Source organism: Haemorhous mexicanus, chromosome 9 (assembly GCF_027477595.1).
Source record: "Haemorhous mexicanus isolate bHaeMex1 chromosome 9, bHaeMex1.pri, whole genome shotgun sequence".
NCBI classification, from domain to species: domain Eukaryota; kingdom Metazoa; phylum Chordata; class Aves; order Passeriformes; family Fringillidae; genus Haemorhous; species Haemorhous mexicanus.
The window spans coordinates 6,135,712-6,155,757 of NC_082349.1; the positions used below are offsets into that span (position 1 = coordinate 6,135,712).

At 41.4% G+C, this 20,046-nt stretch overlaps 2 protein-coding genes across 3 annotated transcripts in view; both read left to right on the plus strand.

The window, feature by feature from the left end:
• Nucleotides 1–11: 11 nt before the first annotated feature.
• ORC1 (origin recognition complex subunit 1) lies at nt 12–15,823 on the plus strand. Of its 2 annotated transcripts, none has more exons than XM_059853819.1 (17): nt 12–104; nt 905–1,009; nt 1,398–1,525; nt 2,699–2,868; nt 3,052–3,433; nt 4,061–4,361; nt 5,726–5,830; nt 6,200–6,386; nt 6,926–7,041; nt 7,745–7,846; nt 8,349–8,520; nt 10,700–10,807; nt 11,557–11,706; nt 12,907–13,026; nt 14,470–14,636; nt 14,866–14,953; nt 15,454–15,823. In XM_059853819.1, exons 2-17 carry the CDS (start codon nt 921–923, stop codon nt 15,646–15,648), a joined length of 2,580 nt encoding a protein of 859 aa, XP_059709802.1. In that variant the 5' UTR covers nt 12–104; nt 905–920; the 3' UTR covers nt 15,649–15,823. The 2 variants fall into 2 exon arrangements, with proteins under 2 accessions (XP_059709802.1, XP_059709801.1); XM_059853818.1 differs by lacking the exon at nt 12–104 and adding an exon at nt 617–776.
• Nucleotides 15,824–16,321: 498 nt separating this feature from the next.
• CC2D1B (coiled-coil and C2 domain containing 1B) overlaps nt 16,322–20,046 on the plus strand; it is a 28,168-nt gene continuing 24,443 nt past the window's right edge. Inside the window, exons 1-3 of the mRNA XM_059853823.1 lie at nt 16,322–16,383; nt 16,728–16,832; nt 19,784–19,925. Of these exons, the coding sequence (XP_059709806.1) occupies nt 16,767–16,832; nt 19,784–19,925 (208 nt within the window). The 5' untranslated portion in view covers nt 16,322–16,383; nt 16,728–16,766. The remainder of the gene's footprint in view (nt 16,384–16,727; nt 16,833–19,783; nt 19,926–20,046) is intronic.

Below are 20,046 nucleotides of genomic sequence, written 5' to 3' on the forward strand. Positions count from 1 at the left end.
CGGCACGAACCACGCCTCGGCCCGCCCCGTGCGCGCGCGCCGCCGGGGGCGGGGCTCTGCGCGCGCTTTGGCGCGAAGTTCCACCGCGGCGCCGAGGGGACACGGTGAGCTGGGGCCGGGAGGGGGCTCGGGGGACAAAGCGCTCCCGGTGCGGGTGGTGACCGCGCGCTGGGACAGGCTGCCCGGGGAGCCTGGGCACTCGCCCTCGCTAGAGATATCCCAGAACGGTCCGGACGCGATGCTGTGCAGTGTCCTCTGGGACGACTGCTGGAGCGGGGAGATGGGACCGGGTAGACCGCTGTGCTCTGTTCCAGCCTCGCTCGCTGTGTGGGGGGATCGGGCCGGTCAGGGGCTGTGTGAGGGGCTCTGGGGGGTCGGTGGCCCTCGGTGTCCGCAGCGTGTGCCGCCCGGCCCCGCAGCCGCCATGTGCCGCCCGCGCTGGGGCGCTGAACGGCACTGGGGGCTGTGTGTGGCTTTCCCCCGACTTTCCAGCCGAAAATTCTTACTTAGGAGGGGAAAAAAAAAAAAAAAAGAAAAAAAAAAAAAATTAAAAACCAAAACGAAACCAGAAGAATTGAGCGAAAGTGAAACGTCGGTGGCGGTCTCAGCCGGCTCGCAGCGAGGTTCGGTGTCCCCAGGGCGGGCAGCCGGCCCCGCCATGGCGGTGAGGGCCGGGCAGAGCGGGGAATGGAAAAGGCATTGGAGAACAAGGCACTACTAAATATCTTCCTTTTTTCCTCATCCCTCGGGGACCAGTGTCTGGGGCTTTGGGGAAGGTGGGTTTCTTTGTGTCAATCACCGTTCTTGCAATTCTGTGTATATTCCCATATTTCCTTTTTTCTTTTTTTTTGTTTGTTTGTTTTGTTTTAAATAGTGATCAAAAAGTATTTGTTTATTTGTTTAGCTTTTCCTTGGCAATCATGAACACCAGGCAGCAAAGCAAACTTATCTACTCCTGGTATGGAAAACCCTTGAGTTCAGACAGAAAGCTGAGGACTTCCCAGTACAAGTAAATAACATTTATTTCTGTTTTGCTAAGGGAAACTTAATAGATGTTTCTTTACCTTTCTGACATCGTTTAAGTTAATATGTCAGTCTGTGACAATATGAGTAAGGTTTTGAGCATTTAGTTGTGATGCTGTATGTATTTAGCAAAAGCATTAAGCTCTTGAATTATAAGCTGTATAGTGCATAAAAAAAAACCATTTAACCAAATTTGTGAATAAGTTTTAACTAACTGAACAACATATGAAAGCTTCTAATCGGGAAATTAAGTTGTAAGCATTGCAAGAAGGGGCAAAACTAACTGTAAAGTTGACAGGACATCAGGCTAAATGATATGTGAATTATGAAGTCTGTGAAATTCTCTTAATCTTCTTGTGTCTATCACTTAATAGGGGGATCCTTATCACATCAGAAAGCAGCAAAACAGAAACCTGTATAAAGCTTGGTGACTTTATTTTAGTAGAAGGGGTGAATGCAGATCAGCCTTATGTGGCACAGCTCGTGGATTTATATGAAGATGGTAAGAGAACTAAAAACTTACATTCTGTGTGAGAAATTTGAAAATGTTTTTAAGTTACCTTTTTCATGGGGATGTAGATAGCATGAACAGTGTGTCACTGGCCTAATTTATTAAGAAAATCAAGTTTTGGTAATCATTGCATCTGTATTCACATGTTCCCCCAAAAGTTTTGGACTGATGGCTAATTTCAGTTAAATTTGATACATAAATGGAAATTCAAGCACATTATAATTTTTACAGTCTTTTTACATAATCGTCTAATTTAAAAACAGTGGTCCTTGAGGAGGGCAGTCTTAGCTCATGCTTTATTTAGAGATTGGAGAATCCAAATGGAGCAAGAGCACTGCAGCCCTGAAATTTGCATCTCGTTAGACATCAGGCAATTTACCAATAAAGTACGAGGCTGAATAAATGGGACTTGTTACTTCTGTCCCTTGTAGAACTACTTGTTTATACAGAGATAGATATGAAAAGATAAATCATGGGAGGTGGGTGATACAAAAATTGTCTGAGTCTGAATTGGGAGCTACTCATGGGCTATATCTGAGTCTTTTGAGCAGCTTTTATTCTCTTTTGTGCTGTAATAATAATACATTGAAGGTTTATAATCTTCTTTACCTTTTTAAAAGATAAATACACATAATTACATTTTATTTATTTACTAATGCACTATTTTGTAGCACAGCTGAATATTCTTTTCATGCTGGCATGAAACCCATGAAACTTTCTTAAAAATAAGCTATTTCATCAGCAACATTCCCTGGTTTGTCAGCCAGTGAAAAAAGTGTTTCTGGCCTCTGGAAGTACAATGGCACTACAAATAACATTCTGATATTTCTCACTTCTCTTTTTATGTCACTGCTTTTAGTTAGGGTTTGAGGAGATCACATCTGTGCCAAAAAGAAACCTCTTTGTTTGAGATAGGGAACTGCTGGTCTGCAGCTGGTCTCCAGGTATTCCTGTGACTGAGACCCTGTGCAGGTGTTACCTTAGCCCTTAAAATTCTCAACTCTGACATTTTAATTTAGCTTAGAAAATGGGACTTGCAATCTCTTACCAGATGTTTTCTCACCTGTGTCCAGGGAGGCTTTCTACCCCAGCTGGCATTTCAGCTAAACTCTAGCACTCTTGACAGTAAAATCCTGATGTTCCCTGACCGTGTCCTTGTTGCAGGTGCCCAGCACAAACGTGCAGTTGTGCAGTGGTTCTGTCGTTTGGAGGAGATACCTCAGAACAAACGGAAGCTGCTTAAAAGAGAGATTTCTGCCCAGGAGGTGTTTTTTGATCAAGTTCTTGGCTATGACACCGATATAGCTGCAGAGACCATTATTAAAAGAATCATGGTAAGTACTGCAAGCCTTCTGCACACCGAGGGAAGAGAGAGACAGCAACAGCCCTGTCGTGTAAATTAGAAACTAAGGATTGCATGAGTTGCAGTAATAAGATCTATGACTAGAAAATAGCTGAATTCTAAGTTAACAGTAAACATTAATATATGTGTACTTTGATATTTTCTGTTTATGCAGGTATTACCACTACATCTGAGTGAGGAGCTGCCTATTATCTCATTAAACAAGGAACAAACTTTCTATGTCAGACAGTCTTGGGATGGGAAGTGCTTTAAGGTTTTGTCCCCAGACACATTCTCTAAGCTGAAAGAAGCTAACAAGAAAAGAGGGGTCATCACAAACTCTTCAAAAGCATTTACTCCTTCAGACATCCTTACACCTGTGAAAAAAGAGACAGAGAGTGTTGTTCGGAGTGCCACAAAACCAAAAAACACTGACATGGAAATAGAATCCAAACATTCTACTTCCAAGTCCTCCCTTGCTAAGGAGAGGCATTCTCAAAGGGTGGCTAATAATGACACCAAAACCCCAACAGCAAGGAAGAAGCTGGAGTTAAACAGTATGTATATGGCAATATTCTGCCCATTCTGTAGTTCTGTATATGCTTTGTGCTTCTCTCTTTTGGCTAGTTCAAACTATTGTAACATTCAACATCAATATTTTTAACTGCCTTGTTCAGCCTTTGGGATCAGCCCAAGCCTTGCAGGCACATCACTTGTTTGTCTTGTCTGTTGTTTCAAGCACTCTACCGCTGCTGCAAATGTTTTATTTGTATCTGATAAATCTGAATGAAAGTGCTTGTTGACTGAAATGCTCCCAGTCAGCCTCACATGACCTCAGAATGTCCCACTTTCTTTAATCTTCTGACTAATTGTGTACTAAAATGTTTACATTGAGATGGTTGAATAAGCATGTTTGATTCTGTAAAGCATGCAATATTTTCAGCATGGAACCTGACTAAAGTTGTGATGGAGGTAAGTTAGAAAACTGAAAAAATCTGTTTGTCTTCCTTTTGTTTAGTAATTATTTAGAGGAAGTGCCTTCTAGTGATCCAGTTCCTTGTTACTGGAGTGAAGTGTACATTTGCTTTCCTTTAAACAACAGTCAGCTGTACCATGTCTTCTGAAGTTAACCAACCCAGCCATATTGAAGCCTGACAAAAGTTCATTTTGCTTTTCATTTCTAGGTCCCACAAGATCCAAAGGCAAGCTGCTGGGATGTGAAGTTTTGGGTCTTTTGGATGATGACTGTGATGCCATAGCCCCATTAGAACCATCAGCCCCTAAGAGAAAAGTGAAATTCACAGGTGAAATTTTAGGCTCACCACCAAAGATCCCCTGCAGCAATGATAAATCCAAGCCAACATCTGAGACTGCAGAGCAGCGTCAGAGGTGCAGTGACACCCTACGACTGTCCCCCTACACCAAAGTCAAAGATTTCAGTGAAAAATACAGGGATCTTCATGAGGAAGATGACATTCTGTTATCGTAAGTGACAGCATTTTTATCATTGTTTTTGTATGGGATTTCTATTTGTATGAAGCTCTCTTAAAACACATTTATGGAAAACTTCTGGAGAGAAAAGTAGGTGAAGTCTCTGCATGTGCCATGTTGTGCCTGTTGAGAGCAAGGAGAGAAGGGGGAGAGCCTCAGCAGTGACAAGTGCACTGTGATGAAGCATTAGGAAATGTTACTTGGAGGTGAATGAATCATCAGGGAGATCCAAAGGGGACTTGAGTTTCCAAATGGAAAAGCAGTTCATGATTCCAAGAACATAGAGATGATGTTGGAAATGGGAATGGTAGGATGATATGAAAAGAAACTGAAGCCATGTTGATGGTTGTTCTTGTGATGATTGTACCCACCAACATGGATGAAAATCCGTTTCCCTGCACTCCATAATCAAGGCTCAGATGTGCCTGACTTGTGACAAATGTTGAGGGATGCTGGACTGTAGAAAGTAGTTTGATTGGCCTCAGGAGAGTCTTCATGAGAATTGTATGTACACTTCCATACTAATTTTTATGTAGGAAAGAAATCAAAGCCCAGAAAGCACAACTATAGAAGTATGTCTTCACACAGTCTTTAAAAATGGTATAAAGTGGGGGAGGAGAAGAATGGAACAGACTTTCTTGTGCAAAATGTTGCAAGAAGCCAGAAACCAGTCCTTTTCCTCCTTTCCAAGAGTAAAAATGTGGATGCAACAATGGAATTTCCACCTTTTTCTTGTCACTAATTATATATAGCATAAAAATGTTTACCTTTCATTGATAAGGTAGAGGCATTTCAGTAGTATTTATAGATCTTAAAAAACTTTCAAGAACTGTCAACAAATAATAAAATCATCTGTAATTAATCTCATTTTGTACTTTGAACCAGTAGGGAAGTTGTGTAGTAACAGTAAAATGTTTCAGTGTCTGGGAGGAAGAAGCAGACAACCAAAGAATATCAAAACACAAAGAGAAAAATACATTCCAAAGGGCAAATCAAAGAGATGCCCAAAGGAAAGTTTTTTTCTTATCTTTCACTTAAGGAAAAAAAATAGGCAGAAAACCCCACCTCTCAATAAAATAAAACTACAGCTGTTCTGAGCTCCTGTCCCTTCAGTTTGGCTGTGCAAAATACAGCAAATATTTTGTTTTCCTTTGCAAAGTTGTATTGAAGACACAGTGAAGGAGGGGGGAAATTGTGCTGCCAGCATCCATGCCATAGCCAATCTGTAAACAACAAATAAGAATTCATGCTGGATGGACAGTGGTAACAATTGAGCCTGAAGTTTAAAAGGCCTTCTCTGTGTCTTTGCAAGTGTGATGCAGAGGGAATACAACCAGCTTTGTTTTCTTTTTTTCCAGTTTAGCTGGATACCAGACACAGAGCAGCCAGATCCCTGCGCTGACCCCTCGTTCTCGCAGAACATGTGCACAGAAAACCAGTGCTCTCATTGCAGAGCAGATCAGGTAAACCCTGCAGCCATGATCTCCTGGTCAGATTGCTGTTGAGAGCTGCAAGCCTTGAGAGCTTGTCTGGCTTAATATTGAAATGCAAATGGTTCTAGAAGAACAGCTTAATTGCAGCTTGAGTAAAAACTGGTTTGTGTTCAGAAACATAAAGCTGACTCATGGTGTTTTTCAGAAAACTGACTTCCTTTAAACCAGTCTGTTAAAAAGCCATGGAAAATTAGCAGCTGAAGTAGAAAATGTTTTGGCTTGCTGATTACAAGAACTCCAGAAAAAGCTGAAAGTGTACAAATGTTGCTCTGTTATGTGTAGACTTGTATGGTTTTTGTTTTTTTTTTTTAAAGCTTAAATAATTTATTTTTCTCATAGTATGTTGGATCAGGAAGATTTTTCATCTGGCTCCGACAGTTCCTACTCTTCAAGTAGTGAGGAAGAGGAGGATGGTGATGTGCCCTGTACACCAGGAAAAAAACCTAAATCTAGCAAAACATTCAGCACCCCAAAATCTTCAAGGAAGTCAGCAGTTCACACTCCTGCAAAGACACCGAAGAAAACAGTAAGGTTCCACATAAAAGAGCTGTTTTTATTATTTCGAGCCAGTTATTTGAATGCTTGATGCCTGTGTACCAGAGTAAAGTATCTGAATCCCTTAGCTTTTAGTGAAGCATCATCTGGATTAATTTAATCTTTGATATGAGTAGGTTATGGAAATACAGAAACCATTTGCATGTTGTCAATATTGTTACAATATTGATCAGAAAACTGTAGCCTAAACAGGGAAATTACTGGCTTGGATGCTGTTTCTTAAGAACCAGATCATTCTGTTATGCAGCACTTCAGAAAAGGACTAACAACTCAAAAATTCTTCAGACAGTTAAAAGGTGTAATTGTCACCACCCCCTTTGCAGTTTCCTTTTTCTCTTAGGAAGAAAACACCATAAGGCTTGTTTGGTAATTCCCTGTGTAAATACTGTTTCTCAGTTCATCTTGTGCTCTGGCATAAGTAATGATTGGGAAACTCACATCAATGATTTGTTCCCAACAGAAATTGCTGCCTGTAGAAAATCTGCTTGAGGTTGTAAATTCTTTTTGCAGCCTTTACAGGGAACACCCAGAACCCCCCGGACACCCCGGAACGCAACTCCAGAAATTCCCAGGCGCGTCCAGGCAGCCCAGGAACCAGCCAGTGTACTGGAAGAAGCCAGATTAAGGTAACTTGTACTCAGGAAAATCATCTTTATTTTGCATCAGGTGTGCAGAGCAGGCTGTGCTGAAATGGGGAATGTCATCTTTACCATTTAGAATAAAATAGGTAAAAATATGTGGTGTTCTGACTCAAGAAGAGTCTTTAATAATTTACAGTACAATATTAGATGTACAAATAATAATATTTACAATACTACCTTAGCAATTTCAAATTATTTTAACCAGTCCATGGTAAGTTCTTCAGAATTAGGTATCTTTATTCTGTGCAACATTAGGAAAACAAAGATGCTTTCTGATTGGCTTTAGATTGTAAAGGTACAATATTTGTCGCTTCTTGGTGCATGAAAAAGCTTTACGGGTATCACTGTAGGTCTTCACAGTGGAAAAAAAAAGGCATTGAGGACTATCTTTCAAAGTGGGTTTTAGTCCTGTTTGCTATAGGCAGCCTCTCCTGTTTTATCCTACCTTTGCACTGACTTGCAAGTAGTGACTTAAAATAGATGGATCTTTATTGCTGCATAAATTAAGAGCACATAGAGAGAGAGAGACTAGGTTCTTTCTTTTAGGATACTTGACATTGATGCTCAGACTTTAAAGTATGAAAGAGAGATTTGGAAAACCACATAGGAAGGTGAGCATCTGCCTGTTTGCATCAGTTCTTCATAGATAACAGTAATTTTAATTTTCTTTTTCATTTTTAATTCAAAGGCTGCATGTTTCTGCTATCCCAGAATCTCTGCCTTGTCGTGAGGAAGAATTCCAGGATATCTACAACTTTGTGGAAAGCAAACTTATTGATGGCACAGGAGGGTGAGTTTGGCAAGACTGTGACCAAGATCACATTTGTTTATGGCATAACAGCAGTCAGATTATATATTTTTATTTTATATTTATTACTTATATTTAAAAAGTTATCATCATTTAAAGTTCTTAATTCAATTTTCCTGGTATTTTTCTTCCTTAAATGGTATTGTGTGTAGAAATAATGTGGGCTTCTTTATTCTACAGATTCAAATTAAAGATCAAATTATAACTGGTCAGTTTTAGAAGTCTGGAAACATTTTTTTTTTTTAAAGAAGGTAAATTACATTTATAAAATGTTTTCGGTTGTTAATTGCTTCAGTAATAATCAAAATCCTTTGGATCCTCGGCAGTGCTATGTGTCCCACCTTGCAAATAAAGTAAGATGTAGGCAGTTGCCTGAAGTGTCAGTATTCAAGACTGGTGTCAGAGATCAGGAATTCCAGCTCATTAATCCCAAGAGTTGTTACCATTTTGCTCAGGCTGCTGAAGAGGTGCTCTCCTTTTGTAGGTGCATGTACATTTCTGGAGTGCCTGGGACAGGTAAAACTGCAACTGTTCATGAAGTAATTCGGTGTCTTCAGCAAGCTGCAGAAAATGAGGAACTGCCACCATTCCAATTTGTGGAGATCAATGGCATGAAGCTGACAGACCCTCACCAAGCCTATGTACAGATATTAGAGGTAAGGAAAGCGTTTTCAGTGGCTCCTGGGTTGAAAGAAGACATCTTACACTTTACCATCACATCCTTGATATGTTACAGTGTTCAAGGCACTTATCAGTACTTCCCAGTTTCTCCAAGAGACTGTGTGCTTTTATCTTAGAGCAGGTTAGAAAATAATTAACTTAAAGGCCTGAGCCAGCTTCTTGAATTGTTTTGCTTTCTGCTGCATAAGGGTAGTGGCTGAGAAATAGACTGGTTTATTGCATCTGCTCATCTGAAAAAAATCTAAACCAGCTTTTTCTATTTTCCTGTGGTGTAACTTTTTCTGCACATCTGCTTCAAGAGCTACTAAGTGTAGCAGTAGAATAATTACTGAGGGGGTCTTAATGGTTAATTGGTCAGTCATAATAGTAATTCAGCTAAAGAGGGGCCATCTCTGTCAACAGAGTGTATTTCTGATATCCATGACAAACCAGTCTGCAGTATCCATCTGGGACTACTGACTGTGCTTGTGTTGTATGGGTGGGAATTAATCTTCTGAGGACAGGATTAAGATCACCCAGTAGGCATTAGACAGTAATGGTTCAAAAGCTTTCTCAGTCTAGGCTAACTTTAAACCAGTGACCTGGAAACTAAATGGTTTCCTGAAGCATCTGTTCCATTTTAATATAAACTTCTGCTCTATTTATTTAAGTTTGACATCATCTTTCTGAGCAGGGAGTGGCATGCATTAGTGTTCTAGTGTCCCAGTCCTCATAGCTGGGAGTTAAATTTGCATATTTGCATCCTTCCCTCAAACCAGCTTAGACAGTGTCTTGCTGAGGGATTTGCTGAGGCCAGGCCTCTGTTCCTTTAGCATAGTGAGAGGCTTCCTGACAATTACCTTATTTCATGGTACATTCAAGACTCTTCTTGAATGTATTTTAACATCCTTTGTTCCTATCCCATTCAACATAAAATCTGAAAATGAATAAAGAATAGGTCTTTGGAAGTACAATCTGTTGCCCCGTACTAGTCCTGAACTCTAAGGCAGCCCAGTGAAATACCCTTTAGGGGAGTACAAAGTCACATGAACCACGTACTTCTCCAATTCCTTCTGCCTCAGCTACTGTCAAGGAACCCTCATAAGAGCTAGGCTGCTGCTGCTCCCCTGATTGCTCCAGGTCCTGATCCAGTTTGCTGATGTGTCTTTGCATGACTGAAGCAAATTCTGGAGCTTCCCTTCTGCAGTTATCTCACTGCTGTAGGAAAGTTTAGAGATAGAACAGGGACTGGAAGCCCTGGACAGATGCAAGAGATAAGGTTAAATACCTGGGTACAGTAAGAGTCCATTTCCACCCCAGCAACTCAGCTCCATGGTTTATTGGATAGTCAGCTCCAGAGCTGCAGAATCAGGGTTCAGGGGGATTCATCTACTTTCTGTGACTGATTTGGACTGTCCTGACTGAATTGGAAACATGAACCAAGTAGAGGTTATACATTCATCTTGTTCTCTGGCTTGTTTAGTAATTATCAGATCTTAAATTTATAAGAGATTTTAGAAAAGAAATACAGTTTTCAAATGCAGTCTCCATTTGGCTTTATTGCTGGACTTTGCACTATGATGAGCAATTGATTCAGCATCTGCAGTGAAATGTCATGCTTTGGTTTCTGGGTATCTTTGGACTTGCAAGGGAAGAGGTAATATACAGTCAGCTGATCTGTTCTGCCACATAGTTGCAAAAGGTATTGCAGTTATTTTTTTAGTTCACACTTGAATAAATTTAATTATAGATTGTGGTGATGATTCATTAGAATTTTAATAGCAGTCCAAGATTACTCAAGTCAGGCTATTCTTCTCAGCTGACTTAGGTTTTCAGTAGGTGTGTGTATTCAGAGATACCCTAGAGATATGCTGGGTTTAGAGCCCTCTAGACTGGGCGGGTTCAGGATTTCTTAGTGATTCTAAGACAGATTGCAGAGAATTCTGTGGGCCTTTCTTTTTAACTATGCTTTTTTTTGTTTCTCTTCTCATTTATAGGCAGTTCTTGGTAGATCAGAGTGTCTTATGAGCTACTTTCTCAGTTTTTTTACTTCCCATGGAAAAAATAACCATCAGGTTGTTGGTGTTAGTTGTTAAGGAAAGGCAAATTTGAATGGTGTCAAACTTTTTTCCCAGGGGTTTGGTGTGATTAACCTGCAATTCGATCCTTGTGCAGTTCTTGACAGGTCAGAAGGTGACAGCAACCCATGCTGCAGTACTGCTGGCAAAGCTGTTCAGTACACCTGGACCAAAGAGGAAGACCACAGTGCTGATAGTGGATGAGGTGAGACAAAGAATCATTTGTTTACTTTCCTCCAAGGATTGTAAGAAGTGAGTTTTTGGTGGAGGGAAAATTATGCATGCTTTGAGTGCATCACATATGTACAGGATGTACAGATGTAACAGGAATATACTTAGGAGAGAGGAGATGCAAGTAGTTCCTCTTACCTGTTTAAATTCAGTTTCCTAAAAAGGCTGAGTATCCTGTTGCCATGTTGTTCTCTGCCTTGGATTTCATATTGGTTTTATATTTTGTTATTCCAATACATGGAATAAGTTGTTGGTCAATTCTAAATACCAGGGGATTCAATTGTATTTGTCTGGAAGCTGCTGCTTTTCCAGTGGGAAAACTCACAGAGAAATAAGTCACACCCAATTCTGAAAAACCTTTAATGTGCTATGTTCAGTAATAATCATATGCACTCTTATTTTTGCTGTAAGCTAATTCAGGTTCTCACTTGGAGGGTCTTTGACTCTTGTTAGATGTTTTAGTATCACAGTACTGTTTTAAAACTCCAGCTGTTTAACATTTACTGTTCAAGCATCCAGTAGGACTGTGCTTTTCCAAAAGAGACTAGAGCCCTAATTCAGCAAATGCAGTCCTATTAGTAGATGGATAAAGGAAAAGCAGAGACTGCTTGTTCAGAATCATGTGAGGAATCTTCTGTGGCAGAGCTGGTTCTCAAACCCCCATCAAGTATTGTAAATAAGAGGCCATTCCTTTTTCCAGTCTGATTCTTTTTATCTCTGCAGCTTGATCTGCTGTGGACCCGGAAGCAGAACGTGATGTACAATTTATTTGACTGGCCAACCCAAAAGCACTCCAAGCTAATCATCCTGGCCATTGCCAACACCATGGACCTGCCAGAGAGAATCATGATGAACAGAGTAGCAAGCAGGCTGGTATGTTCTAGCAGTTCTGTTGCTGTGCCATAAAAGGAGAACAGATTAAATACTGGATGCAATCAAAAGCAATCCAGGAGAAAAGTAGGACTGGTTATATCAGAAGCTGAACAATGTTTTTTATAATTCCCTCTCCAGAGGACTGATAATGAACATATAAATCTCAGTTCAGGAGCCTGTTTGCTAATCAGATATTATACTGATACATAATGCTCTTGTAAGAATGAAATAACTGTGTGGATGCCCAAGATCTGGATAATCAAATACTGTGCTTCATGGATAAGTTGCTTACTCTGGAGTTCAGAAGAATTCTCTTCTGGTTTTCCTTCCTCTTTCCCCTTTCATTCCAGGCACCCACTTCTCTGTTTGCCATCATCAGTTGGTAGATTATATAAAGATATCCAACAAAGAAAACTGGATGCACTCTCCACTTTTTTTGAATATGTTTTCCTAGGTCATCTCACCACGGCTCTGACAAGTGATTTGCAAAAACAGTGCTCTGTGCCTCTATCCTTCCATGACTCAAAAACAGCTCCACAGGGTGTGAATTGCTTTCCCCCACCCACTAAACCCACTGCAGATCAGCTGAGTCCATAGAGTCACAAGAGAAGTTTTGCATAAGAAATTCAAAACTCAGGTCTCCTGTAGGATGAAAGGCAGTGCACCATCTGTAACATAGATTGTCCTCATCTGAGGGATGTTCTTACTGCCTTGAGCCAGAAGAGGGTTTTAATTCTTGGCTGAAGGCTATCTTGGAGTCAACACACACATATATACAGATAAGATAAAGGAGGCATTAATATTTTTCCACAGCTGCTGCTGTTATTGTATTAAAAGATAACATGTAGACAGATGTAATCCAGACAGTTTTGTTTAGGGGAGCTCTCATTTGTTTAAAAGTTTTTTATAAGAGAAACCTGAATTCTGATAGCAGCTTCACTTGCTCCTTGGGCCTTTCATTGGGGAGATCCAACCAGTGGTCCTCACTGAGCCACAGTTTTGTGGATTTGTACATTTGTTTTGTGGATTTGTACATTTGTTTCACAAATGTGATTAAAGTGCATCACTAGGAGGGAAAGGATGTGAAAAACTAATTGCTCTGACCAGAAAAAGTAAAAGTAACCACACAGGCCATGCTTCAGCAGTTGAGAGTTTTCCAGCCCACAAACACTTCTCAGTGTGTTGTGTCATTTGTTGTAGGGCCTCACCAGAATGTCCTTTCAGCCCTACACCTACAAACAGCTACAGCAAATCGTTTCATCCAGACTGAAGGGAGTGAAGGCATTTGAAGAGGATGCAGTTCAGCTGGTTTCCAGAAAGGTGAGTACAGAGCAGATAAATGTCCTTCATGTTGCACCGAGTGAAAAGTGTGGGGGACAGCAGGGAGAGTTTAGTAACAGCTGTTAGATGTGGTTCTGTGGTTGTGTTCTGTATTGGGGCACAGTTAGGTCATACATTATCCAGGGTGTTTTCTCAGAAGACATTGCTGGAGCAGTGTCCTTGCTTTTTCCACCTACTCTGAGAAGTCAGCAGCATATTCCAGGAGCTGAAGGCATGACAAGAGTCGTGATGATAAGATGTCAACTGTCTCCACTGTTTAGCATAATGTGAGTCATTGGAGAATCCTGAAAAAGATAACATGCCAGTGGCAGTGGAAATAGCCTTATAAATTTTATTTCTCAAGATGTTCAGTGCCCTATCATAATAGATAATACTTGTTCTTGTTTGCAAGTCTTAATGCTCAGTTGTACAAAACATAAGCAATGCACTGGGGATCAGTAGCTTCTCAAATTGAGATATGTTCACTGCTAATGTGTTAAATTAGCAGCTCTATATTAAAGTAATCTATTAAAATTATGTCAAAACAACCTGTATCATTGTAGGATTAAAAAAGAGTGCTCATAAATATGTCAGAAGTAAATACAAGCCTGTGTTTTGTTGTGAAGGAACCACCTCTCTGTAAGAATAATAGTGAGGGTTTGCAGAGGGAATAATTGCAGTGTTTTTCTACTATGAGTTTTCTTCAGAAATACAGAAATATACCTTGCAATTAGATTTTCTACAGGGTTTCTCATTCTTGGCCCCAGCTGGGTTTTAGGGCTTTTGTGTATTACCAGCATCTGCTGAGAAAACTAGGCCAGTACTATATGTGTTGAATGTTCATAGGATTATTGAAACTGTAAAGCACAACTGGGGTTTTAACAAGTATTTAGTTTCAGAAATTTCAGACACCTAAAATTTTTCAGGCACTTGTAACAGTAAATCAGCTATTCTGAATATTTCTTTGAGACCTTCTAAAATTATTAGTGTACTCTTAAAATCAGTATTTTAATGAGTACAGAAAAACTGAGTTTTTTAGTGTCATAGCCAACCCCCTTTTTTTTTTCCTTTTTCATGAGCCTGGATTTATGGTAAAGGCCTTCACTGACAATTAAACTGATATTTCTGAAAGCTTTTGGTGGAACTGCTCACCTTTAATTTTTTTTAACCTCTGACTTCTGTGTTACAGAAAAAAATTGAGCCTTGAATTTATGATGTCCAGATCAGGGTCGGGTGTGGGAGATGTGGAGAGTTGCTTCTGTTGGTTTTGGTCAATAAGCTTTGTTTTTCAGGATCTGGGATTGTAGTCAAATAGTCCAGAGATGCATTGCTCTCCCACTGGGTGCTCAGGGTGTTTGGGGTTGGTTTATCTGTCGATTAGTGCTAAACTCTGTCCCCAGCTGTTTGGAAATGTTGTCCCAAATGTGTCACGTTCCCGTGCAGGTGGCAGCGCTGTCGGGGGATGCCCGGCGGTGCCTGGATATCTGCAGAAGGGCCACGGAGATCTGCGAGTTTGCCAGGCAGAAGAGAGCCCCGGAGATCGTCAGGATGGCCCACGTGACTGAAGCCATAGATGAAATGTTCTCATCACCATATGTCAATGCAATCAGGTAAAAATATTTCCTTTGCTTTTGTGTCCCTTTCACAGCACTAGTTTTTCACAAACAAAAATGATGATGCCAGAGTTGCAGGCTGTGATACGATGGCCACTTGTGACATAAACTGCCCATGCTGCGTTTAAATATGTGGCTCCCAAGCAATTCCCCTTCCAGACTTCTGATGTTTCATGGGTTCTGAACTTCACAAATGGACTTTTGTTCGTTTTGTTTTTTGACTCAGGAATGCTTCGTTGCATGAACAAATCTTCTTGAAAGCAATTTTGGCAGAGTTTCGCAGGGCAGGAGTTGAGGAGGCGACAGTTCAACAGGTATGGGGCTCTTTTGTTACTGACACCACTGATCTGGATCACAAGGTGGTTTTATTTTTTTTGGCCTGCATGTTAAAACATCTCATGCTTCTACCCTAACATGCTTTATAACAGGAAGAATCAAAGAGAAGCTGAAATTATCAGGCAACAGTCCAAGAGGAAAACTGAAAGTTGGTTCCAAGTTGAGCATCACTGTTTTTCCCTCATAGAGTTAGATATGTCACTGGTAGCTTTGTTTTTTTAGTAGATCCATAAAATACTGGGTGCCAGCAGAGCTGTGAAGACTCTAGAGTAGTCATGAGTAGTGTGGAAGCTAAATGTTAATACTTATACAAAGATGTAGTTCTAAACATTTTTATATAGAATTACAGCATCTAAGCAGGCTGGAGCTATTTTATCTCCTCTCCATGGATATGGGGGGAAGGCAGCTTCTCACTGTGTCACCTTGTCACTCAGTTGCCGCAGGTAGTAAACATAACCTGTGTCCTTTTTCTCAACAGATCTACCACCACTACGTGGCTTTGTGCAGGGTGGAAGGCCTGCAGAGCCCCACGGTGTCAGAAATCATGGCAATTTGTTCAAGACTTGGTGCCTGCAGGCTCTTGCTGGTGGAGGCCAGCAATAAATATCTGCACATGCGGGTGCGACTGAACCTCAGCCAGGATGATGTCCTGTATGCACTCAGGGAGGAATAAAGCAAAAGAGATTTTATTGCTTTTAATATGTATAAATATTTTAAATACCGTCTATTTTAATTTTTTTAATTATTGATAAAATGGAAATAGTGAAAGGTATTTTTTTAAAAGGCTTTGCTTATTTGTTTGATGTATGAAAGCACTCTTTTAATAATAAAGAATTAATTTCAAAGCATTTTAAGTACTTCAAACTATTTCTTTGTAGAAGTATTTTTAAGCTGGTAGCTGATACCCTTTAACTGAGGTGTATGAACTTGGGATGGATTATTTGAAGAAGATTACTTGCATCACTTTTTTTTAAGGCTCATGGCATCTTTGGCATTCTGTAGATTTTCCTCAGTGACTTTTATATCCAATGAAAGGCATCGTTAAAATGGGCTTAAAGTTTTCCTTACTAACATAATTAAAAGGAACTTCCAGGTTGCAATGCAACATAATTAAAAGGAACTTCCAGTTTGCAAGGCAGGCTCGCTGTTGGAATGGAGGAGACTGTAACAATACTCCGCACACGAATGGTGCCAGTCACACCCAACTCTTTTGTCTGATCGATCTCTACTCAGGACAGCCCCCCAGCAGCCGCCCCGGTGCCGGGGCTGTTTGCAGGGGCAGCTCGGACAGAGCGGGGGGCCGCGGCTCCGGGCCGGGCCCGCCCCTCCGCGCAGCCGCGCAGCCGCCGCGGGCGGGCCCACGCCGAGCGCGCCGGCCGGAGCCGCGGCCGCACGGGCGGGAGCCGAGGTGAGCCGGGGCCGGGCTCTTTCTGGGTGGCCCCTCCGCGCGGTTCTTCGCGCGGCTCCCGGCCCATCGCCCCCACTGTCCCTCCCTGCGCCGGCCGGGGAGTGCCCGCAGCCGGCCCTGCCCGCCGGGTCCCGCCGAGCCGGCCGGGCGGAGCGCGGGCGCGGCCGGGCCGCTCCCTGGGCCCCGCGGAGCGCGTTCCGCGGCGCTGCCCCCGCTGCCCTCACGGCGGGGAGCGCTGTGAGGGAGAGCCGGGGGAAGCGGCGGGGTCGCGCCGCCCGCCTCCGTCCGGCGGGCTTTGCCTTGGCACGGGCAGGGCGCTGACTCTAAGTTCCGTGTGCTCTCAGTCCTATAGAGACACAGCCCTCTGAAATTCATGAAGCAGTATGCTTGGCAGAAGACCTAAAAAGAGCCCTCAGGCAAAGGGCCAGGGAGCTGCAGTTGCAAAGCAGGTAAGGAGGGCGAATGGCCAGGGAGATGTGGTTGCAGAGCAGGCAGGGAAACCTCCCACTCCCACTGCTCCTCGGGCTAGTCTCGTTCAGACCTCTCGCTGCTGTTTTCCTGCAGAGTCTCCCATGTGGTAATAGCATTGCAGGATCATGGAAAAAATTAGATTGTGTGGTGCCTGTTTTCCTTCTTTAATGCATTCTTCTTCAAGTAGATATCTGATAGGCAGCTGTGGAGGTCTTGCAGGGAAGGCACAGTGTTGTAATGCTGTAATCTTTGCATGAGACCTCATGACTCATGCTTACAGTATTTTCGTAACCCAGCTATGTTGAGATTTAATAATAACTTCAGTGACTCTGTGGAGACTTTACTTACATCTCTAAGAAAACAGAAATAAGAACAGCAGACTATCAGGTAACAAATTAAGGGACGTATATGGGAAAATATTAAGGTGCTAAACAAGAGGCAGTGAATTTTGATTTCCCTTTGTATAGTCATTTTTTCATGTAACAGATAGACTGATATGCTCCTTTCCTGTAGGTAAAAGTGAGTTTAGCTGTGTATGTTTGCTGAGGTTTTTTTTTCCATACTTATTTACCTTTGGATGGAGTTTCACAAGGCTTGTGGAGAGAAACAATAATTAGTCATGGTTGGCAGGTGTAGAAAGTCAGGAGACAGTGTCAAAATTAGAAATACAGTCAAGGCAAAATTCTGGGTAGAAAACTGAGGGAAAACCAGTGTAGTTAGAGTTAAAGAATGTGTTAGAACCAGAAGGGAATTTCAGAAACCTTTGAAGGTAGAATAGAGGGAAGTAACAGGTGGAATAACTGGTAAGAAAGGAGAAGAATGTGAAAAGGGATTGTAACAGGCTATTAGAACAGAGAAAATAGCTAAGATGTTCTCTTTTGGGGATTTCTTAGGAACCAGTGTTCTCATACTGGTGGCAGAATGCTGTCGTTGGTGATCCATAATGTCACCATGGGTCCAGTGTGAAAGTTTGCATTTCTCTGTGAGAGCAACAGTGTATAACTTAAATCATCTGAGCAGGGGAGAAGATAAAAAGTGAAAATAGCTTTCCTCCTTCTGGGAAAAAAAAAAAAAGAAACCTCACTCTGAAAAGACAGAGTAATTCAAGGATCTGATTAATATATTTTACTAATTTCTAATTCAATACAGGTAATTATTCAGCCTGTCTTACATCATAGATAAGTGTTTCTTGAAACAAATGGCTTGTTTGCTTTCAAAGTAATTGATTTTAAAATGGTTTTTTGATGTGTAGTATATCAACTGCAAGCTTTTTATAACTTATTTTTTCTGTTTTATTAAACATTGTTTCAGTACTGTTAATTTCATTGGAAATGTTCCTTTTTGAATGTGTTGGGACTTGGAGCTAGAACTGCTGAATTGTGTTCTTGACTGCTGTGGTTGCTGCAGTTGCTCTCTGTCCACAGTTGCAGTGTGGTAATGAACAGGTCCTGTGTGCTCCCATCTGTTCTGCACACTGATGAAAGGCCTGTGTGTCTTCCATAGAACTTGAATCTTTACATCACCATTGTAAATATTTCCTGTTTTAGTCTTGTCCTCACCTTCTTTCTGTTCTAGCCAAGTGTGCAAGTACTTTAGTTTTATTAAACATAATTTTACAGCTGGGAGATGGATAAGGCAAAGGGTGGCTGACTGATCTGCCCAGTGCCTTATGGAATGTCAAGGGCAGGATCAGGGCTAGGAAATAAACTGCTGCTGCTGGTCCTTGGAACCAGTGTTTTCCAGCTTGGTGTTTCACATTCTCCCTTGGGATTATAAAATGGTCCAGAGAGGGGCACAGAATCTTTCAGTGCAGTAGCCACCAGCACTTTGATTCCTGCTGTGTTTTAAAAAAACCGAACTGTTACATTAATTTATAATCTGACAGTCAGCTTCTTGCAGCATTTCAGATCCTCAGCACAGAGGGAGATTGCTGACCCTCAGAATAATGACAGCTGATGTTTTTTCCTGTGCTGGGGAGAAGCTGAAGTGCTGCCTCCTTGGCCATGGGGGGATCAATAATGGCTTGTGCTTTGGAAGAGTCTGAGGAAAGCTTCACCTACTTCATAGGATGAATCTAATTCTGTTCATTCATGTTCATCAAAAATCTTAGCATACTTAAGATAATTTTATTTTCCTGGGGCAGTTAATATCTTAACCAGAAACACAAAAACAGTGATGAAATGGCATTTTAAAAGAATACCTTTTGGACTAAGACCCCAGAGATTCCTTTGATGTACTTTGGAATGTTTTGCCACAGGAGAGTGCTAACCCCTGCTGTCATATCCTGATTACTGTTATTAATGCTGTTCCCTGAGATGTTATCTCTCAGCTGATGATCTGTGCCAGCCAGTTCTGATGGTTTTCTCCAGTGCAGTGTGGGCATTGCTGGGTTTTAATGGCTGTGTTTGTTTCTGGGATTTAGAAACTGATGTAAGAAGACAGAACGGTTCTGTGTTTGTAAGTGTAGCTTCTTCAAGAGATAAGGGTGAAGTCTCTGCAGTGTGCACATGTCAGACCTGTTGTGTGCAAGCCATGAGTGAATATTTTTTAGCTTAGCTGTTAGAGGCACTGCCCTGAACTTCCCTGATGCTATCTGCTCCATGAGGCTCAGTAAAACAAACATTTTACTCTACCTTGTTATGGCATACTGTTAAACAGGATTGATTTTAAGAAATGGTTTGTGTTGAGTTTTAAAAGGAGTACTTGAGGGGTGTTAAGATTTATGTACCTTACACCAGTTATGGGTGCCTGGTATGCATTGCTTTGGTGATAGAAGTGGTGTGATAGTGGGCTGTAAAAGAAATGAACAGGATTCAGAATGCCTGAAAATGTCTAAATAATCCGTGCAGTGTGATGTTTTTGAGTGTCATCTTTGTTCTAACTGTAGGGTTTTTTATTATTCTGTATTGTTATTTTCCTTTGCCTCCAGCTGGGGCTGTTTGTGGATTTCAATCCTGAAGAAATGCTGCTGGGTGCAGAGGAGGGTGAGGATGATGGGGACCTTGAAGCAGAGCTTGCTGCTATCACAGGAGAAAAGGTGAAAGAAGGAAAACCAAAACCAAAGGTGAAAAGTAAGTTAAAGTATCTGAATTTAATTAAACTTTGTTAAATTGATCTAAAAAAAAATCTTTAAATTTATCTAAAATGGTTTTTCTATCGCTGGTAGAAGCTGAATTTGCAACTGCTCTTTTC